Source organism: Chrysochloris asiatica, unplaced genomic scaffold (assembly GCF_000296735.1).
Source record: "Chrysochloris asiatica unplaced genomic scaffold, ChrAsi1.0 scaffold00200, whole genome shotgun sequence".
Lineage (NCBI taxonomy): Eukaryota > Metazoa > Chordata > Mammalia > Afrosoricida > Chrysochloridae > Chrysochloris > Chrysochloris asiatica.
Genome location: NW_006408718.1, coordinates 3,013,315 through 3,035,051, shown reverse-complemented (window position 1 = coordinate 3,035,051; position 21,737 = coordinate 3,013,315). Strand labels below are relative to the sequence as shown.

The window sequence follows — 21,737 nt, the reverse complement described above, 5'->3', positions numbered from 1 at the left end:
GGAAGACCCCCAAAGAGATGGCTTGGCAAAGTGGCAGCATTGATGGACTCAAGCGTGGCAACAATTGTGAGGTTGGCCCAAGACTGGGCAGTGTTTCATTCTGCTGTGCATAATAAGGTCACTATGGGTCTGCACTGACTTGATGGCACCTAACAACAACAGCCCCTGCTTTAGAGTAACAGTTGACATGTTCTTATCATACAGATGTTGGGTTTGTTTTTTTAATGGAACACTGTACTCCTAGGTGACAGCCTTTATTTTGAGAGCCAGTCTGCAATTTTACTTAAAAGGTGACTTCTGGGGAATGTTGCAGTTCAAGATTTAAAGAGGATCGCTGGGTGGTAGTCACAAGGATTCCTCCGGTCTCAAACAGTCCAGTAAGTCTGAACTTGTTAAGAATTTGAGTTCTGTTCTACATTTTTCTCCTGTCCTTACCATGGTCCGTCTATTCTGACCGTGAGCAGAACAGTGGTAATCGGGCACCATCTAGTTCTTCCGGTCTCAGGATAGACGCAGCTCTGATTTGTGTAGACAGTCAGCTTCGGAGACTAGTATCTTCTCCAAGACCTTGGTTTCCTTCGTCCTCTTTTATGCCTGACAGTACTAGACCAGTAATTATCTTAGATGGCTGCTTTCAAGCTTTTAAGACCCCGGATGCTGTTCACCTCACTGGGATGCAGAACATGAACTCTGTGAACTTATGTGATGCCAATGATTGAGTTGTCCCATGAAACTGAGGTCCTAAGCCTTCAAACCCAAAATACAAATCTCACAAGATACTTGGTAATGTCTGTGAAATATCTGTAACTGTCCTCAATGAACATGTATGTGCGCACACAACTGTGTATACAGGTGTACACAGTTCTGTTGACACATACACAAATAATAGATGACTATACACACACATATGTAGCCATATACTTTTTTTTTTTTTTTGGTTACTCCTGGTGTCCAGTTGTTTTTTGGCCAAATACTAGTCTATATGTTGCTGCAAATTTACTTTGTACATGTCTCAGCTATCAAAACGTCAACTTTTGTTGTTGTTAAGTGCTGTCGAGTCAGTTCCGACTCATAGTGACCCTGTATAGGGTTTGCAGGGAGCAGCTGGTGAGTTTGAACCACTGACTTTGTGGTTTAAACAGACCTTTCAGTCCAGTTCTTTATCCCACAGCGCCACACATCAAGCTGGCTCCAACTCAAAGCCATCCTACGTACATAGAACGCTTGCTCTGTGCTGCCCTTAAAGTTGTTGTTATATTCAAGTCTGTAGTTGTAGCCACTGTGTCAGCCCATCTCCGTGGGGGTCTTTCTCCTTTTCAATGACCTTCTACTCTCCCAAGCTTGATATCCGTTTCCAGGGACTTGTCCTTCCTGACAACACATCCAAAGTATGTGAGATAAAGTCTCACTATTCTAGCTTCTAAGGAGCATTCTGGCTGTACTTTTTCCAAAACAGATTCGTTTGTTCTTCTGGCAGTCCATGGTACTTTCAATATGAGGTGATTGAAAATAGCATGGCTTGGGTCAGGAGCACCTTAGTCCTCAAAGTGACATCTTTGCTCTTTAGCACTCTAAAGAGGTCCCATGCTACAGATTTGCCTAATGTGGTAAGTCACGAAGTGACAGAGTGAAATTGAGCTCCATAGGCTCCAAACAGATCTCAGTGGGAGCAGGCTGAATCCCCCCATAGAGTTGGGAGCAATTCACCAGAGATGCTTCCAGCTTGAGGTAAACTCACGGAGCTGACCTTCTCAATACTCTTGGTGTAAATGCCTGTAAAGCCCCTTTGCTTTGTAAGTTATTATATTCACAGGTTCCAGGATTTTGGACAAAGACATCTTTGAAGAGGCTATTTTTCCCACCACAGACTCTTACTTAGGCTAGCAAAGACAGTGACGAAATATTTACTAAAGGCTACAAGATTTTATAAGGAGCCCTGGCCGCGTAGTGGATTATCAGTTGTACTGCTAACCACAAGGTCAGCAGTTCAAATCTACCAGTCAATCCTTGGTAGAAAGATGAGGCTTTCTGCTCCCATAAAGATTTACAGCCCCTGAAACCCTTCACAGGGTCGCTATCAGTGGACGCTGACTCGGTGGCACACCCCACCACTACCACAAGATTTCATAGACCCTTCTTTAGGATGCCTGACAAATTAATATGTGTATGTGTTGAATGCAAGGACAAATGAATAAAACCATGATCATGTAAATGAACCCAAGGGCAGACACAACAGTCCTCAGAACCATAGTAGACCACAGATTGAAAGGCTGGACGGGGGTACATCGCACCCCTGTGTCTCTGTCCACAGACAGCTCCATCTGCTCTTAGGTCAGGGGCACTGTCTGCTCCTGAGGGAGGTAGGATGAAGAAAACTGCTGAGAAGAAAAATGTCACCCATTAGTCCATCAGTTAGGAGGATCTATTGAGTGAGGAGCTGTTTGCAGACACCAAAACAAAACAAAAAGTACCTTAGCTGTCGAGTTGATCCTGACTCATAGAGACCCTAGATAGGGTTTCCAAAATTGTGAATCTTTATAGGAACAGACAACCTCATCTTTCTCCCATGGAGCAGCTGGTGGGTTTGAACCACTCATCTTGAAATTAGCAGCACAACGCCTAGCCCACTGCACCACCAGGGCTCCTTGTTTGCAGACGTCCAAGAAGGGGCCTGTTCAGGCAGTGCGAGGACACTGTGATGGCTTCTGACTCACAGCGACCCTACAGAGGGTTTCCCAGGAGTGGGTGGTAAGTTTGAACCACTGACCCTGCAGTTAGCAGTCCAGTGCTTACCGTACTTTATCACACCAGGACTCCAGATTGGGTGCTAGGTATGTTCTTAATTGAAGGGAGGGTCTCACAAATAGAGGGCCTTTCTGCATTGGCTCTGTAGATGCTTCTGTCTGGTGGGAACTGGCGAGACAGCAGCGTCCTTCAATGTCAAGTTGGATTTCTGGGAAAGTTTGAAATCTCCCCATAGTTTTGTCACAGTTTATACCTGGCATAAATGACCGTTTTGAGTTATTGTCCTCAGAAAGGTTTTGCACCTGGCAAAAGCAGCCATTAATGTGTAGTTAATACTTAATAGCGCGCACACACACACACACATACACATGTTCTTACACCACATTCCCAAGGAAGAACTCTGATTGGCCCAGCTTGGAACAGACGTCCATTCTGGTCCAATCAGCTGTGTACAAGGGTGGGTTCGCATGGCCCAAAACGGCTGCCATCCCCATCACCGTGGATGAGTGGAGGAGCATTCGTGGTAGCATGGTAAATCCAGGCAGCCCCACCCAGGGGAGTTGCTAGGCAGAGAGGACCAGCCTTGGCTTCCATGTCAGCTCTCATGCCTTCTTCCCTCCCTGTCTGCCGCAGGCCATGGAGGAGCGCCTGAAGAAGGAGTCCAGCCACAGCCTTCAAATCCAGCACCAGACACACCGGCTGGAACTGCAGGCCCTGGAGGAGAAGGCGAGGCAAGAGCTGCAGGGGGAACGTGAGCGGATGCAAGAGCAGCAGTCTCTGCTGTTAGGTAGGCAACCGCTGCACCCAGGCACACCCCAACCTCCGCAGGGCAGCCCCGCAAACCAGCCCGGCTGGCCCAGGGCCAGGGGTTTGAACCCACCAATGTCTCATCTGTTCCCATAAAGATTGCTGCTGTTCAGTGCCATGGAGTCCGTTCTGACTCATAGCCACCCTGTGTAGGGTTTCTGAGGAGTGGCTGGTGAATTTGAACCGCTGGCCTTGCCGTTCAAACCTACCTTGCAGTGTAGCACATTAATCCACAGTGCCACATCAGGACTCCCTATGGGGTCCTTCTACTCTTACACATAAGGTCGCTGTGAGTTGAAATCAACTCTATGGTACCTAACAACAACAACATCACCAGGCTGTGGCTGTAACCCTTTGTGAGATGTTGGTGTTATTAGACGCTCTTGAATTAGTGACCCGGTGCAGAATAGGAGACACTGTGTGGTCCTGCCCCCTCCTCACAATCATTGCTATGTCTGAGCCCATGGCTGCTGCCACTTTCAGTCCATCGCATCCAGGGGCCTGCCTCTTTTTCACTGACCCTCCACTTTACCTAGCATGATGTCCTTCTCCAGGGAATGGTCCCGCTTGCTAACATGTCCAAAGTACGTGAGACAAAGCCCATCATCCACACTTCTATACTTCTTCCAACATGGATCTGTTTATTCTAGCGGTCCATGGTGCTGTGAATATTCTTCACCAACATCATACAGAGGCATCAATTCTTTGCTTGTTGGGATTCACTGTCCAACTTTCACATGAAAACACCCTGAGTTGGCTCAGGTACACCTCTGTCATCAAAGCTTCTGAATGTTCTCCATTCAGCTTTTTTTGGCCAATTTTTGGAAGTAGATTGCCAAGTGTTTCTTCGTAGTCTTAGTCCAAATGCCCCACTGAAACCTGTCCACCATGGTCACTTATTTGGAATACTGGTAGCGTAGCTTCCAGAGTCATACCAACATTCAGGTCACCACAGTATGACAAAGTGTCAGACAGCTCATTGTTGTTGCTAAGTCTGCTGAATCGATTCCGACTCATAGGGACCCCCCCTATGTATAGGGTTTTTAAGGAGCGACTCGTGGATTTGAACTGCCAGCCTTGTGGTTAGCAGTCCAGGGCTTATCCCACAGCGGCACACGGGAACTGTGTCTGTTAAACTTGGCCTGCTGTAAAGAAGAGGCATTGTAGACCATGAAACCTAGCTTGTGCCGCGTGTCTCAGGGTGCAAGGTACAGATCGGGCTGGATAGCCCTGGTGACTCCAGCCCCAACAGCAGCGGGTGGCGCAGATGTCCCTGCCACCCCTCCTCTGTCTCCTCTGATGCCTTAGAAGTCTTGTCCTTTCCTGGCGACGCTGGAGAGACCCTGGGGACAAGCCCTGGAGAAAGGAACTTTGTGGACTGTGCAATGATGATGAAGCCTGCGTGGCTGTGGCAGCGAGGGGGCACCTACCACGTCAGAATGACCATAGGCATTCCACCTGTAATATATTAGACACGGATGATCCGCAGCCTTGCTCAGTATAGAGCTGCCGTGACAAAGTACCACAAACTGCATGGCTTAAAACAACGGAAATTTATCTCTGACCCTTCTGGAGGCTACAAGGCCAAAGTCAATGTGTTGGAGGGCCATGCTTTCTCAGAAGACTTTAGGGGGAGAAGCTGCTGTACGCCTTTCTTTCTCTGAGCTTGTTGGTAGGGCTGCCCGTATTCTTGCTGTTTCTTGGCTTATAGCTGCTTCACTCCACTCTCTGCCTCTGTCTCCCATAGCTCTCTCTTGTGTGTCTGCTCTCTCATCAGTCATTGTCACCTTCTTCCATGGAGTCCACCCTTCACCAGCATCATCTCACGTTCACTACTAGCACCAGCAGACGGCCTGTTTCCCAACAAGATCCATTCAGAGGGTCTGGAAGGATACGGACTTGAACCCAGAAAACTCGGTGGGAAAAGGGCGGGATGGGGCAGTGGTTCTCCAGCAAACTTGCTGCATTGGGCAGAGGTGCTTACAGGGTAGATGGATGTAGGTAAGATTTGAGAGTGTGAGTGACGAGGGGTAAATAATACACTGTAACTGTATTTCATGCTTTGTTAAAACGTTTTCATTTTACTTATTTTTGTATCAAGGACTTGGTTTTTCATTGTGTTTGGGTTTTAAGTGGTAAGTTCACATTGGCATCCTGGTGTGGTGCCACAGGATAAGCACTCAACCTCGAGGTCGGTTTGAACCACAAGGTCGGCGGTTCAAACTCACCAGCTGCTCCTTGGAAACACTGTGCAGGATGGCTGAGTCAAAACTAACTCCTCGGCACTTAACAAGAAGTGCACGTTATGGGGTAGCTGGTCTTACTATTATCTTGGGAAAAGTTTAAAGGAACTTAACCCAGAGCCCTATCCCAGAGACTGCTGTCTCCACAGGGCAGAGTTCAGCCCTGGATGCCCCCTAACATTCTGCTTTTTTGTTGCCAGAGTCCCTCAGGCAGGAACTGTCTGAGCAGCGGGCTGTGTGCTCCGAGCACCAGCAGGATTTGGCGGCACTACAGGCCCAGCTGAGGGCTCTGGACAGCTCAGGCCAGCAGCAGGCTGACCCCCGGGCCCCAGAGGACAGCGAGGACCAAGCCCTTACCATAGAGGTCAGCCTCCTCCTCTGCCCACACCACACCCCTCTCATTAGGCTGCGGCTAGAAGCCTCACATGAACAGATTCCGGGACTCAATCTTTCTTTTGTCTGAAATGGGGGAGACCCTTGTCCTTCTACACCCGTCTAAAATGGGGTCACTCCTGTCTTTCCACACCCTCCTGAAATGGGGAGACCCTCTCCTTCCACATCCCTGGCTGAAATGGGGCAACCCTCCTTCTTGCATACCAGTCTGAATTGAGATAGAATCTTCCCCTTCTATGTCTGTCTGAAATGGGAGAGACCCTCTTTTCCACACCTGTCTGAAATGAGAGACCCCTCTCCTTCCATGCCCTTGTCTGAACTGTGGGAGACCCTCCTTCCATACCTGTCTGAAATGGGGGAGACCACAGGTCTAGGGATACTTACGGGGCCTGCAGGCTTCATCTTCGAAAAGCAGGTTTCAAATGGTGCCCGTTGTGTACAGTTCAGGTATGATGGTCTATCAGCTACCCTGCTGACGGGTCTGCTCTCCAGGCAGTCAGTCTGGGTCACTGAGACCACCACCCAGCGGGACTCCCTTGCCCCTCCCTCTCACTGGAGGCCCCTCCCTTCTCGCTGTGATCCCCTGGCCCCCTAACTGCCCAGGCCTCTGCCCCTGCAGACCCCCACTACAGCCTTAGGTGACCATCTAAGGCACATAACCACTTACCACAGAGCCTTCAGAACTTGCTTAGATTTCTGCGGTATTCATGACTCGCGACGTTATCACGCCGTTTCACTGTCTGCTTTGGCCCGTGTGCTAAGTAGGACAACCTTAAGAGACTAGGTGTGAGCCCCATTGAGAGTTAGGGACTGGGCTCAAGGCCTCCATCTTGACCCCAACACACCTGTGGCCGTTTGTGCCTCCTGAAAACACACCTCTCCCTGCTTCCTCTGGAGCAGGGCAGCCTGGGCCAGGCTCCGCCTGGTGCCGCTGAACAGGGGCTGAGCGAGGGCTGCGGACTCCGGGGGGAGACCAGCTCGCAGCTCAAGGACGCGCTACGGCGGCTGCGGGCGGAGGTGGAACTGCACCGGCAGGAGGCGCTACAGCTCCGCGACCAGCTCAGGTCGGTCTGGATCCCACCCTCCCACACCCCGTCACCCCCGCAACCCATCCCCTCTGGGCCTGGGCGTCCCTTATTCCTTCCTTCCCCAGCCCTTTGGTGAGCTCTTGATACCTAAAATTGTGTCTCTCCCCTCAGCACCTGCCAGAGAAAAGATTCCCTAATGCCTTAGCATTTCACTGATATTCCTCCTTTGGTCCATGAGAAGTACCAGTCCTCTAGGAATCTAGGGTCCTGGTCGCTCAACAAGCCACTCAGCTTGCTAGTCCTAAGGTTGACGGTGGTGGTTGCTAAGTGCCATCGAGCTGGTTCCGATTCATAGTGACCCTGTATAGAATTTCTGAGTTGCGACTAGTGAGCTTGAACCACCAACCTTGGGGTTCAAACTGACTTTGCAGTCCAGCACATAATTACACAGCGACACACCAGGAGCCCACTAATCGGTTCTGCGGGAGAAATGCCTGATGATCTGTTTCTGTGAAGATGACAGCCCAGAACACCCTATAGAGCAGTTACACTGTGTAACACGGGGTTACTCTGAGTCAAAATCAACTCAGCATCCCAAACAACAGGAATTTAAGATCTCAAAACTGCCAAGGATTTGCTTTAAAGTAGATAAAATCAGTCTGGGTGCTGCCAACAAGTGCGTTCCAACTCAGTGTGAGCCCATGTATATCAGAGGGGAGCAGTGCTCCAAGGGATTTTCAGTGGATGGTTTTTAAAGAAGCAGATCGCCAAGCCTTTCTTCTGAGGTGCTTTGGGTGGACTCGAACTTCCAGCCTTTCAGTTAGCCTCTCAGCATGTTAACCCACCAGGTGTGAAGGGTATGTTTTCTGGTGCTCCCCTGAAGCTTTTCCTTTCTCCCCCCTCCCTCCCAAAGCTGCCTTCATGCTCAGGTTTCTCCTTTGTGGAATGCTGGAATGGGAAAGGTTAACCCTGGGCCCCTAAGCTCAGGACTCCAGATCTCCTTTCCAGATTCATACCTCACCCATGGACTCCCAAACTGGGATGCCCAGCAGGGTGGGGAATAGACCCCAGCCCCCAGTAGCGGAGACCCTCCAGCCAGGATGAGCCATGGCTCTGCCTCCCCCAGGTTGCTGGAGGAGGACCAGCAAGCCCAGCAGGCGCGGGAGGTGGAGGCACTGCGCAAGGAACACCGGGAAGAGATGCAAACCATGGTGGCGGACTTCAGCAGTGCCCAGGCCCGGCTCCAGGCCCGGCTGGCTGCCCTGGAGACAGAGTAAGTAAGGGTTCCCTTGGTGGGAAGGACCAGCAGAGGGACCCATTCCTGCCAAGATCCCTGGAACCACCCTGGTTTTAAAAAGGTCTTGAGTCCCAGGAAAGCTGCTCAGTCACAGGTAAACTGGGCTAGGCAGTATCTGAGTAATCTAGTGCTGCTGTTTCAAAAATACCACAGATGGTGGTTTCAACAAACAGAAATGTATTCTTGCACGGTGTGAGGAGCTAAAAGTCCGATTTCAGGGTGCTACCTCTACCGGAAGGCTCTCGGTCCGCTCTGGGGAAAATCCTTGTATCAGCTTCCCCAGCGTTCTTAGTGCTCCGCAGAGATGTCCACATGGCATCTCTTTCTCCATGTGTTCTCCAAGGCCTAGTCCCCGGAGAAGAACATCATGCTGGTAAAGTGGAGGGTCAGTGAAAAAGAGGAAGACCCCAAAGAGATAGATTGGCACCGTGGCTGCTGCAATGGGTTCAGATAATACTTGTGAGGATAGAGCAGGAACAGTGTTTTGTTCTGTTTCTGCATGGGGTTGCTGTGAGTTGGAACCAACTCCAAAGCACCGAACAACAACATTTGTTCTTCTCTGTGTCTAACCTGTTCTTTTTATACCTTAAAAGTGATTGTTTATAAGACACACCCTACACTGATATGGTGTCATTAATAAAGAAAACTCTGTTGCCCAAGGGCTATCCATAAGTATTAAAGAAAACAATCTCCCTACCATTGAGGTGATGCCTACTATCCCATAGGTTTTCCAAGCCTGCAAATCTTGATACCAAAAGATTGCCTCAGCTGTCTCCAAGGGAGTGGCTAGTGGGCTTGAACTGCCAACCTTTTGGTTAGCAGCTGAATTATAACCCACTGTACCACCAAGGCCCCTTTACAGAAGTATGAGGGGGCTTCAAACAGTTTCATGGGAAAATGTAATGAAAAGATAATGGAATTTTTTCACGAACTTATTGAAATCCCACCTACAGAGGTTAAGTTTTATGCTACATATTTTGGGTAACACAATTCACTCCCTATAAGTTGGCCCCCCTGCAATTATAGAGATGGTATTCACCTTCCCTACAGGGCTCTGGGAACCTGGGAGGTATGAGCAGTGTGTCCCCTGGACTCTGTTTAACCTGCACACCCGGGAGAAATCAGGATGGTCAGCGTTCCCCGGTTTCCAGCATTTGCCCTGTTCTACCAGGAGCCCTGTGAAGTCCTGGTATGGCACTGCAGGTTAATGAGCTGGACTGCAAAGTCAGTTTGAACCACAGGTTCAAGTTCATCATCCACTCCTAGGAAACCCTAGACAGGATCTCCATGAGTCATAACCGATTCGACAGCACTTAACAACAACATAACTCAAATGCACCCATTCTTCTACAGTCTTCCTTATTCACTGTCCAACTTTTACATGATTATGAAGCTATGGAAAATAGCATGGTGTGGGTTAGGTGCACCTTAGTCCTCAAACTGACATCTTTGCTCTCGAACTCCTCAAAGAGGTCTTGTGCAGCACATTTGCCTAATGCAGTATATCATTTGATTTCTTGACTGATGCTTCCATGAGTCTTGATAGTTGATCCAAGCAAAATAAATTTTTTGACAACTTCAATCTTTTCTCCATTGATTATGATGTTATGTATTGATCTAGTGGTAAGGATACTGCTATAGAGTTCCCAAATTCTAGACAGGGATTCCGACAGGAATTAAGTCAACCAATCAATATTGAACTTCAAGCCAGTCAGTGAAAGTGCTTTGAGAAAACTTACAGGTAGATCCTGACTTACAATGTGTTTGACTTAAAATGAACCACACTCAAAACAGTCTCTTTTTGGGAGGGGTTTGTTGTTGCTTTTTTTTTTTTTTTCCAGATATCTTACCATTAGCAATAAATATGCACTATGTCCAGTGTTGCAATGCATAATTTTCTGATGTGATCCCATCTGTTGGATTTATAAACCTACCAATAATAAAAGGCAATACTGGTTTCTCCCATTATCTGAAAGTAATCTATGAAACCTTTCATAAGCCAAAATAATGTGAAACAAAGAAACAATTGCCATTCATAAAATTGTGTTTCCAAACCCCCCAAACTAACCTACCAAATCATTCCAAATAACACATACAACTGAAAGTAATACTTGTTGTTGTGTTGTTGCTATGTGTCGTGGAGTCGGTTCCAACTCATAGTGACCCTGCACAGGGTTTCCGAGGCTGTAAATCTTTACGGGAGCAGAAAGCCTCATCTTTCTCCCGCGGAACAGCTGGTAGTTTCAAACTGCTGGCCTTGCGGTTCGCAGCCGGATTCATAACCACTGTGCTACCAGAGCTCCTTTAAAGTAAAACTAGCATCAGTAAAAGCAGGAAGGATGTGACAAACCCACAACATATATAAAGTAGGAATGTGGGCACCACCGTTCTCCCTGATCCTGGGGCGCACTGCCTCTTTAATGGCTTGCTGCGAAGCAATCACGGAGCGCAAGTTTTGCTTTTCACCTTTTTTTCATAAAAGTGAAAATCCTTTTTGGGATTTCTTTTGGGTAGCAAGAACAGTATTAATATAGGACTTTCATAGAAGCAAAGTGGCGTAAAGCAAGCTTTCGAAAAGCAGAGGATACCTGTAATGATAACATCTAAAAAAGAAAAAGAACCAACTAAGGCAGAGTCACTGGAATGGGACCCTGTTGGAAATTGGGATTTCCTGTATGGACAGTGGCAGGGATGGGCAGGTGGCATTTTAGCGCAGCAGGCAAGACTACTTTCAGTAAATGGAGCAGCAAGTGTAAAGGCTTGGAGCCTAGCCTTACATGTGAAAACAGCCAGAGGGCGCTAGTGGGTTTCAGTGAGTGGTTTCAATAGCGGGAGTAAGAGGGCCAATGGAAGGAAATGACGTCAGTGGGTAGCTGGGAGCTTGAGGAGATTGGGGTCTTTACTTGAGTAGTTGTCTTCCGAGTACACTAGTAAGCTGTTAGAGGTTTTGAGCAGGAGCAATGTGGTCTGATTTACTTTATTATTTTCACACTATTTTATATGTTTGGTGAAGGTTTACAAGGCAGTTCAAGTTCCTATTCAATGATTTCTACAGATGTTTTTCGGTGACATTGATTACCTCCTTCACAATGTGTGGACATTCTCATTATTTCCATTCTGGTTGTACCTTTTCCACTCATCTAGTTTCCCAGCCCGCTTCTCATGTTTGTTTTAAAGTAATTATTGACCATTTGGTTTCAAGGTGGTTTTGTTAAAGGAGCACAGTGCTTCTGAATGAGTCTATTTTCTGAGCCAATCTGTCGTTTCACTAAAAGCCGACCTCAGGAGCTAGTGTGTGGGTGGGTTCACTCGGTGAGTCCTCTGGCCTCACCCTGGATTACCTTTGAACAAGCTCATTCTGGCCACAGAGAGAAAAGACTGTAGGGTTCATCGAAGCAAGGAGACAAGACACTTGATTGCGGGAATCCATGTTCACATTGGTCACGCAGCAAATTTAAATACAACCTGTCTGGTTCTGAGGCTGCGCGCTTAAAGACTATTTATTCTCAGTTGTCTCCAATGCAGGCAAATCATCCAAAAGCCGCATGTGGAAGGCTTGACTAGCACGGTTCAGGCACGCATGATTTCACTGAATCCTCACAACCACCCGACTTTATACCCGTTGGAAAGAGTAGAGAACCGAGTCTTGCCGGTGAAATGCCGTGTCCAACGTCACATAGCTAGAAAAAGGATTCAAGCACACGGCATCTCTCAACCAAATCTGTGAGAGCTTACAGCCCTCATCCTCCCCAGCCCACAGTCCAAAAGAGTTACGACTTTCTTTGGCTTCGCTCTGAAAGGCATGCCATGCCCCATGTCGGCCAGCAGATGGCGACAGAATCACACCGGCACCCGCAGAACCAGTGGGCCCCATTTTCCTGCCCTGAGCTCTCGTTGGAGCCCAGCTGAGTGCAGTAGCACTCTGCGTAAGGTTTCAAAGGATTGGCTAGTTGGTTTGAACCGCTGACTTGTGGTTATCACCACCACACCAGGATCTGCATGCCCACAAACGCAGCTCCTTGGGCCATTGAGGCTGGATGCACCCACAGTAAATCCTGAGATAATCTTTAAACCTTCAACCAAATAAACCCTAAAGCCTTCTTTTAAATTAACAATGAAAACCCACAAATGCACTGCATTCTAGTTCATTCTGACTCATAAAGAGTCCAAAGGACAGAGTAGTGTCTGAGACTAACAAGAGCAGACAATCTCTTCTTTCTCCTGAAGATGGTAGGTTTTAACTACAGACCTTTTGTTAGCAACCCAACACCAAACTCACAGCGCCACCAGGACTCCTTAAATAAACAACTGTTATTGTTAAATGCCATTGAGTTCGCTACAATTCATAGAGACCATGTATCGGGTTTCCTAGGAGCGACTGGTGGGTTTGAACTGCTGACCCTGTGGTTACCAAATCCAATGCTTATCCTATAGTGCCACACCAGTATTCCAAATTAACAGTGTTGTTGTTGTTAAGTACTGTCAAGTTGGTTCCAACTCATAGCTACCATGTATAGGGTTCTGAGGAGTGACTGGTGAGCTTGAACTGCTGACCTTGCGGTTCAAACGAATCTTACAGTCTAGTGCATTAACCCATGCCACCACACCAAGACTCCAAATAGTCTAGCAAATCTCCCTGGAATCCATATTTCCTAGAACCATCAGGCTGAGATCATCTTTAAACCTTAAACCAAAATTATCCTCTGAAGTCTTCCTAAAACCAAACAGTCATTTGGCTTAAATAGTAGAAAATGTTTGCTTTGAGCATTCTACAAGGGGGCATCAAAAAGTTCATGGGAAAATAGAATGAAAAGATCATGGAAATTTTTCCACCAGCTTTTTGAAGCCCCTACGTATACGGGATCAAACTGACAACAGCAATTTGAAAGGTTCTGTAGGAAGCCTATGGGAGGTGGGCTATGTGAATGGGGGAGGAACACAGAAAAGCAGGGAGAGGACGCTGTTGTCCTTGTCACTGAATCATGTGCATAGAACGTGCTGAACGGTTGCATTTTTGCTGTGTGTGAGAGCTTCCAGAGGTTCATGGAAAATGGAATTAAAAGATAATGGAATTTTTTTCATGAACTTTTGGAAGCCCACTTGTATATTATCAACAATGCTTTTTTTTTTTTTCATTAAAAAAAGCCTCAGAAGAACCAGGTTCCTTGACCCAGCACCCTCTATGGAGTTGCCAGAGCTCAGGCTTGGGTGGTGGCTGGGGTCCCTGGGTGGCCTGGATAGGACTCCAGGGCCTCCGCTTCCTCGTTGGGCACAGAGACAGTGTCTGCTCAGACTGAGCACACAGGAAGGAGGGAGACAGCAACTCTATGTCTTCCTCCCCTTTGTGGGTCTAACTGCTTGTCTGCCTGCCACAGACTCAAGGATTCTGGAGACAAGCCGGGGAAGGGAGCATCCAGGCCGGAGGACCTTCAGCTCATAGGCCACCTGCAGACCCTCCTGAAGGAGAGAGAGGGCGCCATCAAACAGCTCACGGTGAGGCTGCCCGCAGGAGCCCAGGGGCTGGGCAGGCCACCGAGGTCTGACTTCCTACCTGGCATTTCTCTGGTACCTCCCATTTTAATCCTGATAACATAAAACCGCCTTACAAAGGATCCTGTGGTTTTCCTATTAGAAAAGGAGTGTGGTCATACAGTGTTTAAGCGCTTGACTGCAAACCAAAGGGTCAGAGGTTGAAATCATCAGCTGATCCTCTGGAGAAAGATAAGGTGGTCCATTCCCGGAAAGACTGAATCTCAGAAACTCTATGGGGCAGCTCCCTTCTATCCTACAGGGTCGTTGTAAATCAGAATCGACTCAATGGCCACTAAGTTCCTATTAGAAAAGAAATGTGTACTCACTGTATAGCTTGAACTCAGGAACCAGAAGAACAAGTCATTCTGCAACAAAGCCTGGCACATGGATTCACATTTGTAACCTATAGAAATCGAGAACAATTTCCCTTGTATTTGAAGTTTAGTCACATTAGACAAATGAATTGCTCTTTGTTAACCTACTTGTGTGGTGCTGTGCGATCAGCACTGGACTGTGAACCACAAGGTCAGAAGTTCAAACCCACCAGCTGCTCTTCAGAAACCCCACCCCTATAAAGGGACCCTATGAGTCTTGGTGTGGTGCTGTAGGATAAGCACTGAATCACAAGGTTGGTGGTTCAAACTCACCAGATGCTCCTTGGAAACCCTATACAGAGTCAGACGGATTAGACAGCACTTAACAACACCACCATGAGTTAAAATGGACTTGAAGGCTCTTAACAACATCAGCCTTTTTTTTGATAAAACTGGCCACCTAAACCAAAACCTAGTTGCCTTCAGGTCAGTTCCGACTCCCAGTGACCATGTAGAACAGAGTAGATGTGTCCCCTAGGGTTTCCTGGGCAGACAGTGTTCTCCTGCAGAGCAGCTGGTGGGTTAGAACCACTGACTCCTTTAACAGAAGTCCCTCTGATATTCTGTGCCCACATGACTCTGATGCTTGGTGGTATTTCTTTGAAATGCCCCTCTTGCCCAGCCCTCCTTTTACATGGACCATCGTTCTAGGTCCAGCCCAGTCCCAGCTCATGGTGGGAAGTTCTTTCTATGGCCCCAACTGTCAGCAAGGACAGATTCCAGGGACAGACCTTCAGTGTTGGGGACAGTAGTGGACAGTAGTTGATGGATTCAGTGCTGTCCATGCAGCTCAAGGGGATGAGGACCTGAAGTCCCTCTGCCCCCAACCTCCACTTCCAGCTGTCTTGCCTGCAGCCACCTTTACCCAATACTGGGGACCCAGTAACGGGTCGTGGCTCCACTCGTCCCACATGGTGTTGATATCCAGGCAACCAGAGCCACCTGTGGACACAGACATCAGGACCCTCTTGGTTGTATTAGCTCCCTCAGGACTACTCCTCCCTGATGGGCCACCCCTGCTGCTCCTGACCAACACACACACACACACACACACATACACACACACACGCCTCCCCTATTGCTCCCACTCTGCGCTGCCCCCCGCCCCACCTCGGTGACAGCCACTGCCAGGAGACAGCCAGGAGAACTTCAACACTGCTGAGAAGCCAGTGGCAGTAGTAAGGAATCAGTCCATTTTGGAGTCCCTAGCATAGTGGTTACGAATCGGGCTGCGAACCGCAAGATCAGCAGTTCGAAACTACCAGCTGATCTGCAGGAGAAAGATGAGGCTTTCTACTCCCGTAAAGATTTACAGCCTCGGAAACCCTGTACAGGGTCGCTATGGGTCGGAACCGACTGCACGGCACTTAACCACCAGGTGGCGCTGTGGACATGGTGCTCGGCTGAAGCCACCCAGAGGTACCTGGGAAGACAGTCCTGCCAATCAGCTTCTGCAGAGTCACAGCCATGGAAACCCTGTGGGGCACAGTTCTGCTCCACGACACACATGAGTTCGCCATGAGTTGGAATTATCTCCATGGTAACTGGTTATTGCTCACTTGATAAGTGTGATAAAGGCGCTGTGGCTGTTTTAAGAAAAAAAAACGTGCAAGAGAATAAAACCAGTTGCTGCCATAAAGTCAGTTGGCACTCATGGTGATGTGCTGTGTGTCAGAGTAGAAGTGTCCTCCTAGGGTGTCACGTGACTTATTCTTTATAGACGTAGATCGCCAAGTAGCAAGCATGTTAACTGTTTCCAGCACCCAGGGACTCGACTCCCTTGTTCAGTGCCATCGAGTCCGTTCCTACTCGTATCCACCCTGTATAAGGTTTCTGAGGCGTTTACCTATAAACGTTCTGCAGTAGCGGCTTGTCCTCCCATGCTAAGAGCCTGGATCCATACTTTCTGCTGGCACTCCAAATAAACCCAGCCTGTGTTTTGGTCTAAGTCCCTGGGTGCTGTAAATGGCTAACACTCTGAGCTGTTAACCAGAAAGGTTGGTGGGTTGAATCCATCCAGAGTATTCTAGGAATCTGAAAAACCAGCTGGAGGAATGGGACCGCCATGAGTTGTAATCAACTCAACAACTCAACGGAGGAGGTGTCTGTTGTTAAAGAAAATAGTGCCTAGGACAGTGCCTGCCGGTGACTAGAAACTGCTTAGTCGTCCAGCCACCCCCACCCCCACCTTTATGTATAAGTGGCGCCCGCCAGGGGCAGCGCCTGACCTGCCTCTGACTTAGCAGCCGCTGGTTGTCGGTTTGGTTTTGTGGTTTTATTTTGGAAAGGGGCTGGGCAGTGGCATCGCCAGGGTTATGTAGCACAGTGCGGTAACTCAGTATGTTACACACATACAACTTCCGGTCCACCGCCCGCCCCCGCTGACTCGGGGCTCATCCTGGTGTCACCCCTGTAACAGTGCAGCGGTGCACCCCACGAGCACCTGTTATGTTGGTTTTGCAGGAGGAGAGGCGACTCCACTGCGCGGCGTTTCCCAGCTCCATGTCCCATCGGAACCGGTCCTTCTCCTTCAATCCTCATCCGGGGTATTTGACCCCTTCCATGAAGGTAAATTAGCCCCACTGGTCTGAATGGGATCCACGATTCTGCTGGCTTCCTGTTTCCTAAAGGTAACTGTAACTTACTGATGGGCTGGTGGACATTCAGAGGAATCGTCATTGAAAAACGACCCACAGGAAATAGTTCAGAGGTTAGGACCAATCCCATTTCTTTGTGGGGGGACACACATTCCATCTATAACACCTCTTCTCCAGTGTAATTTTAATTGCGCAGATGTTATTCGCTTTTACAATCGGTTTTTCTTTGGTGGAACTCACCAGACCTTTCCATTCATAAAACAGAAGAAGATGGAGGAAGTGCCCAGCCGAGTGGTCAGTGTGCCGAACCTCGCCTCCTACGCAAAGAACTTTCTGAGTGGCGATTTGAGCTCCAGGATCAACGCCCCTCCAATAACCAAATCACCCAGCCTGGACCCCAGCCCCAACTGTGGCCGGCCCTACAAACCCACCCAGTCTCTAGATGACAAAACGGCCTCAAGGTAGGGAGCGCAGAAGCTGTGATAACCATTTCCTCATGGAGGGATCGGAAGGCAGTTCGGATTCCTAAATACTGAGACATTTGTTGTTGTAGTTTGGTGCCATGGAGTCGTCTCTGACTCATAGAAACCTTATGCACAACAGAACAAAACACTGCCAGGTCCTGAGCCAGGCTCACAATCCTTAAGCTTGATGCCATTTCTGCTGCCACTGTGCCTGACTATCTCACTGGGAGTCTTCCTCTTTTTTTCTCCAACCCTCCACTTTACCAAGCATGATGTCCTCCTCCAGGGACTGGTCTCTCCTGATAATATGTCCAAAGTATGAGCGACAAAGTCTGGCCATCCCGGCTTCTAAGGAGCAGTCTGGCAGCACTTCTTCCAACCCAGATTTGTTTGTTCTTCTGGCAGTCCATGGTATCTTTAATATTCTCCTCCAACACCATAACTCAAATGCATCAATTCTTGTATGGTCTACCTTATTCGCTGTCCAACTTTTACATGCATGTGGATATTGAAAATACCATGGCTTGGGTCAGGCGCAACGTATTTCTCAAACTGATAAATTTAAAGAGGTCTTGTGCAACATATTTGCCTGATGCAATATGTCATTTGATTTCTTGCCTGCTGCTTCTGTTGAGTGTTGCTTGTGGATTTAAGCAAAATGAAGTCTTTTCTCCATTTCTGATGATATTATTTGTACAATTTCAGTCTTTTCTCCATTTCTGATGATGTTATTTGTACCATTGTAAAGAATGGTAAAGAAGTCCTTCTCTGAATAAATTCTCACCCAGCCAAGAGGAAAAGAGATAAGGTACTATAGTCAGTGGTAGAACTCTTGCCTTTCATGCTGGAGACCCAGGTTCTATTCCCGACAAGCACACCTCATGCATGCCCTTGGAGGCAGAGCTTCCAGATTAAGATGAACCAGGAAGGAAGACCTGGAGACCTACCGACAAAAACCAGTGGCTGAAACTTTGAATCACACTATTCCAAAGCACAGCAGGGTTGGCTGGGCACCAGGGAGTGTCTTGTTTCATTGTGCATGGGACCACCATGAGTCGGGGCCCAACTGGTTGGTAGCTAACCATGATGATATTTTTCTGGGTAACCAATCCCAGGACTTTCCCCCCATGATTTGTGAGACGTGACACATTGGCTCACTTAGCTGGCGCCTGCAGTCAGTCACCCAGAGAGTTACACAGGAGACAGGCCTTCATCTGGCCGGGAAGTCTGGGTTCAGATTCTGCCCCACCCCCTTCCTAGCTGTGTGGTCTTGGGTGGGTCACTTGACCTCTCTGGATTGTTTCCTGACCTCTAAACTTGGGGTAACATGGCACCTACCTCATGAGAGCGATGTGAGACTAAAGGAATGGGACCCATGGGACCCGTAGGATGCACTCAGCATAGGAACCCTCAGTCTGTTTCCAATTCCATTATTAAGGTTCTTTCATAAGACAGATGGTATCTTGGAATTTTCACGTCTCGTAATCTGTGAGTTTGATGATCTCACATATCACCCTCTTTTTGTTGTTTTTTCCCCAGAAACTTTGATAGCATGCTTCCCTTCTAGCAATGTGTGATTTTCCCTTGGTTTATGAATTCTCTCTCTAGCCAGTCTTCTACTCAGGGTCTCAAAGTTGGCATTCCAGAAAGGGCCCCTATTTCAGAGGGCCTGCCTACCTGGAGTCTATTTAGACAAATGTGGAGCCCTAGTCATTGATGAAAAGGAGCCCTGGTGGCACTGTGAGCTAAGCGCTGGGCTACGAACTGAAAAGTTGGCAGTTTGAACCCACCAGCTGCTCCATGGACGAGGAGGTGGTCTGCTTCCGTAAAGGTTTACAGCCTCAGAAACCTTAGAGAGCTGTTCTCTTGTTGTTGTTGTTGTTGTTGTTGTATGCCAGGGAGCAGCTCCATGCTGTCCTATAGGATCGCTGAGTCAGAATGGACTCGGGATAGAGCCTTTTGTACTGAAGTGAGGAATCTTACCGGCACATCAGTTAAATGTGCTTGTTTGAACGCACCCACTGGGACTCCACAGTAGAAAGACCCGGAGACTCTTGCCTGTACAGAACACAGCCTAGAGACCCTCCGGGGTAGCCCTGCATTGCCATGTGGGTTCGCTCCGAGTGGGAGTCCACCCCATAGCAACAACAGCCTCCTGTGAGTGTGCGGTGGGCCTGGCCCCCGGTGCTCACTGAGTCCAGCCCCTTTGCTTCACAGCTGAGGAAAGTCAAAGCTAGAACCCCAAGTCCACCCTTTCTTAACCAGCTCCTGACCCAGGCAGTACATTCAACTCAAATTAAAACCCCAAACTAGCTGCCAGCAAGTCAGCTCCTACTCATGGTGAGCTCACGTGAGTCAGAGCAGAGCTGTGCTCCATGGGAGTTTTTTCAACTGCTGGTTTTCTGGCGGTTGGTTGCCAGGCCTTTCTTCTTAGACTCAAATCTCCAACGTTTTGGCTAACAGTCAAACCTGTTACCCCTTAGCTCCATCCAGGGACTCCCATCACAGTATTAGCCCAAACCAGACCCACTGCCACTGAGTCAGTTCTGACTCATAGAGACCCTACGTAGGGTTACTGGGACTGGAAATCTTCTTAGGTGCAAACAGCCTCATGTGTCTCACGTGGAGCAGCTGGTGGATTTGTACCACCAACACTGTGGTTAGCGGCCCAGTGCCTATTTTAAACTGTGCTCCCAGAGCACAAAACAGCACAGAGAGGCTGTTTTGCTTCTTATCAAGGTGAATTGGGCGAATATCACAATCTTACTGAGATGCTGGTGGGTGTTGGTGGTTACGTGCTGTGGAGTCGGTTCCGACTCATAGAGATGCTGTATAGGGTTTCCGAGGCTGTAGTCTTGGTGTTGTAGGTTAATGCACTGGACTGCAAAGTTGGTTTGAATCCCAAGGTTGGTGGTTCAAGCTTACCATCTGCTCCTTGGAAACCCTATACATAGTCGCTATGGGTCAGTGGCACTTAACAATAACAAGATCTTTATGGGAGCAGGAAGTCTCATCTTTCTCCCACGGATTGAGATGCTTGAACACATTAACTTGGAAGAGGCAAAAAATTGTAATGCTATGCTCTATTCAATTAACACTGAACTGCGAACCACAAAATCCCAGCCACTCAGCGGGAGAAAGGTGAGGCTTTCTGCTCTTCTGAAGATTTAAAGCCTCGGAAACCTTATAAAGGGTCCTCATGAGCTGGCACTTAACAACAAAAACCATGTTGATTCAACATTTCTTTTACCTTTTTTCCTGGCATTTACTGCCAAATTTCTACCTGAAATAAATAATGTTTTTGTTGTTGTTAAGTACTGTGGAGTCGGTTCCGACTCATAGTGACTCTGCACAGGGTTTCTGAGGCTGCAAATCGTTACGGGAGCGGAACGCCTCATCTTTCTCCCGAAGAACCGCTGGTAGTTTTGAACTGCTGACCTTGAGGTTGGCAGTCCGACTCGTAACCACTATGCTACCGAAATGAATAATACATTTTATAAAATAAGTTTCATCAGAGTAGCAACCACTAAGTCTTAAAAGAACAGAGAGCCCTGCTTTCACAGGAGAAATTCAACACGCTTTTCCCATTCCTTGACCTGGTTTCCAGTTGCTAATAGGAACTGGTCACGTCTAGTGTCTTTTGAAGAGGCAGGGAGCCGTTGTCTTCCCCTGAAACGATGGTGGCTAGTAAGTTACTTATTGGATCATTTTCAGAATCATGTAAGAAAACATTTTTGCTTGTTTTTAGGACACATGAAGGGGAAGCTGCCGAGCCCAAAGGCGGTCAGCAGAAACTGAGTTCTGCACACCAGGAATGGTTTACCAAGTACTTCTCTTTCTAACTGGATCCCTGGGGTACATCACAAAGAGGACATTTGAAAAACATTTACAAATGTCTGAATGAGGAAATGAACTGAAAAACCAACCAACCAAATACTTTGCTTGTAACATGATTAATATCCGCTAGCTGAAACGAACTTTGTCATTAACATCTCAGACTGTTTCATGTGGCACCAATTCATTAAAAAGAGAAAAAAAAAAATCCTGGCATTAAGACTCAGCAAGCCCGTGTTTATTGCCAAGGGGCCATAAGAGAATGTTACCAATGTTACTAGCTCTTCTGGTGCCCTGAAAATCATCAAATCCTCATCCCTTCGCTGCAGATTAGATGTGCGGTTGCCACGGTCCACTTTAAAAGTGGCTTCTTTCCTACGGGTGCTAGTCAATGCCACCTTAAGTTATTTATTGCCGAACAAT

At 48.0% G+C, this 21,737-nt stretch overlaps 1 protein-coding gene across 1 annotated transcript in view; it reads left to right on the top strand.

Moving 5' to 3' along the window:
- FAM184B (family with sequence similarity 184, member B) overlaps positions 1–21,322 on the top strand; it is a 146,711-nt gene extending 125,389 nt beyond the window's left edge. The window contains exons 11-18 of the mRNA XM_006872494.1: positions 3,379–3,532; positions 5,996–6,159; positions 7,086–7,252; positions 8,343–8,489; positions 13,889–14,006; positions 16,883–16,987; positions 17,281–17,477; positions 21,229–21,322. Of these exons, the coding sequence (XP_006872556.1) occupies positions 3,379–3,532; positions 5,996–6,159; positions 7,086–7,252; positions 8,343–8,489; positions 13,889–14,006; positions 16,883–16,987; positions 17,281–17,477; positions 21,229–21,322 (1,146 nt within the window). The remainder of the gene's footprint in view (positions 1–3,378; positions 3,533–5,995; positions 6,160–7,085; positions 7,253–8,342; positions 8,490–13,888; positions 14,007–16,882; positions 16,988–17,280; positions 17,478–21,228) is intronic.
- The last annotated feature ends 415 nt before the right edge of the window (positions 21,323–21,737 follow it).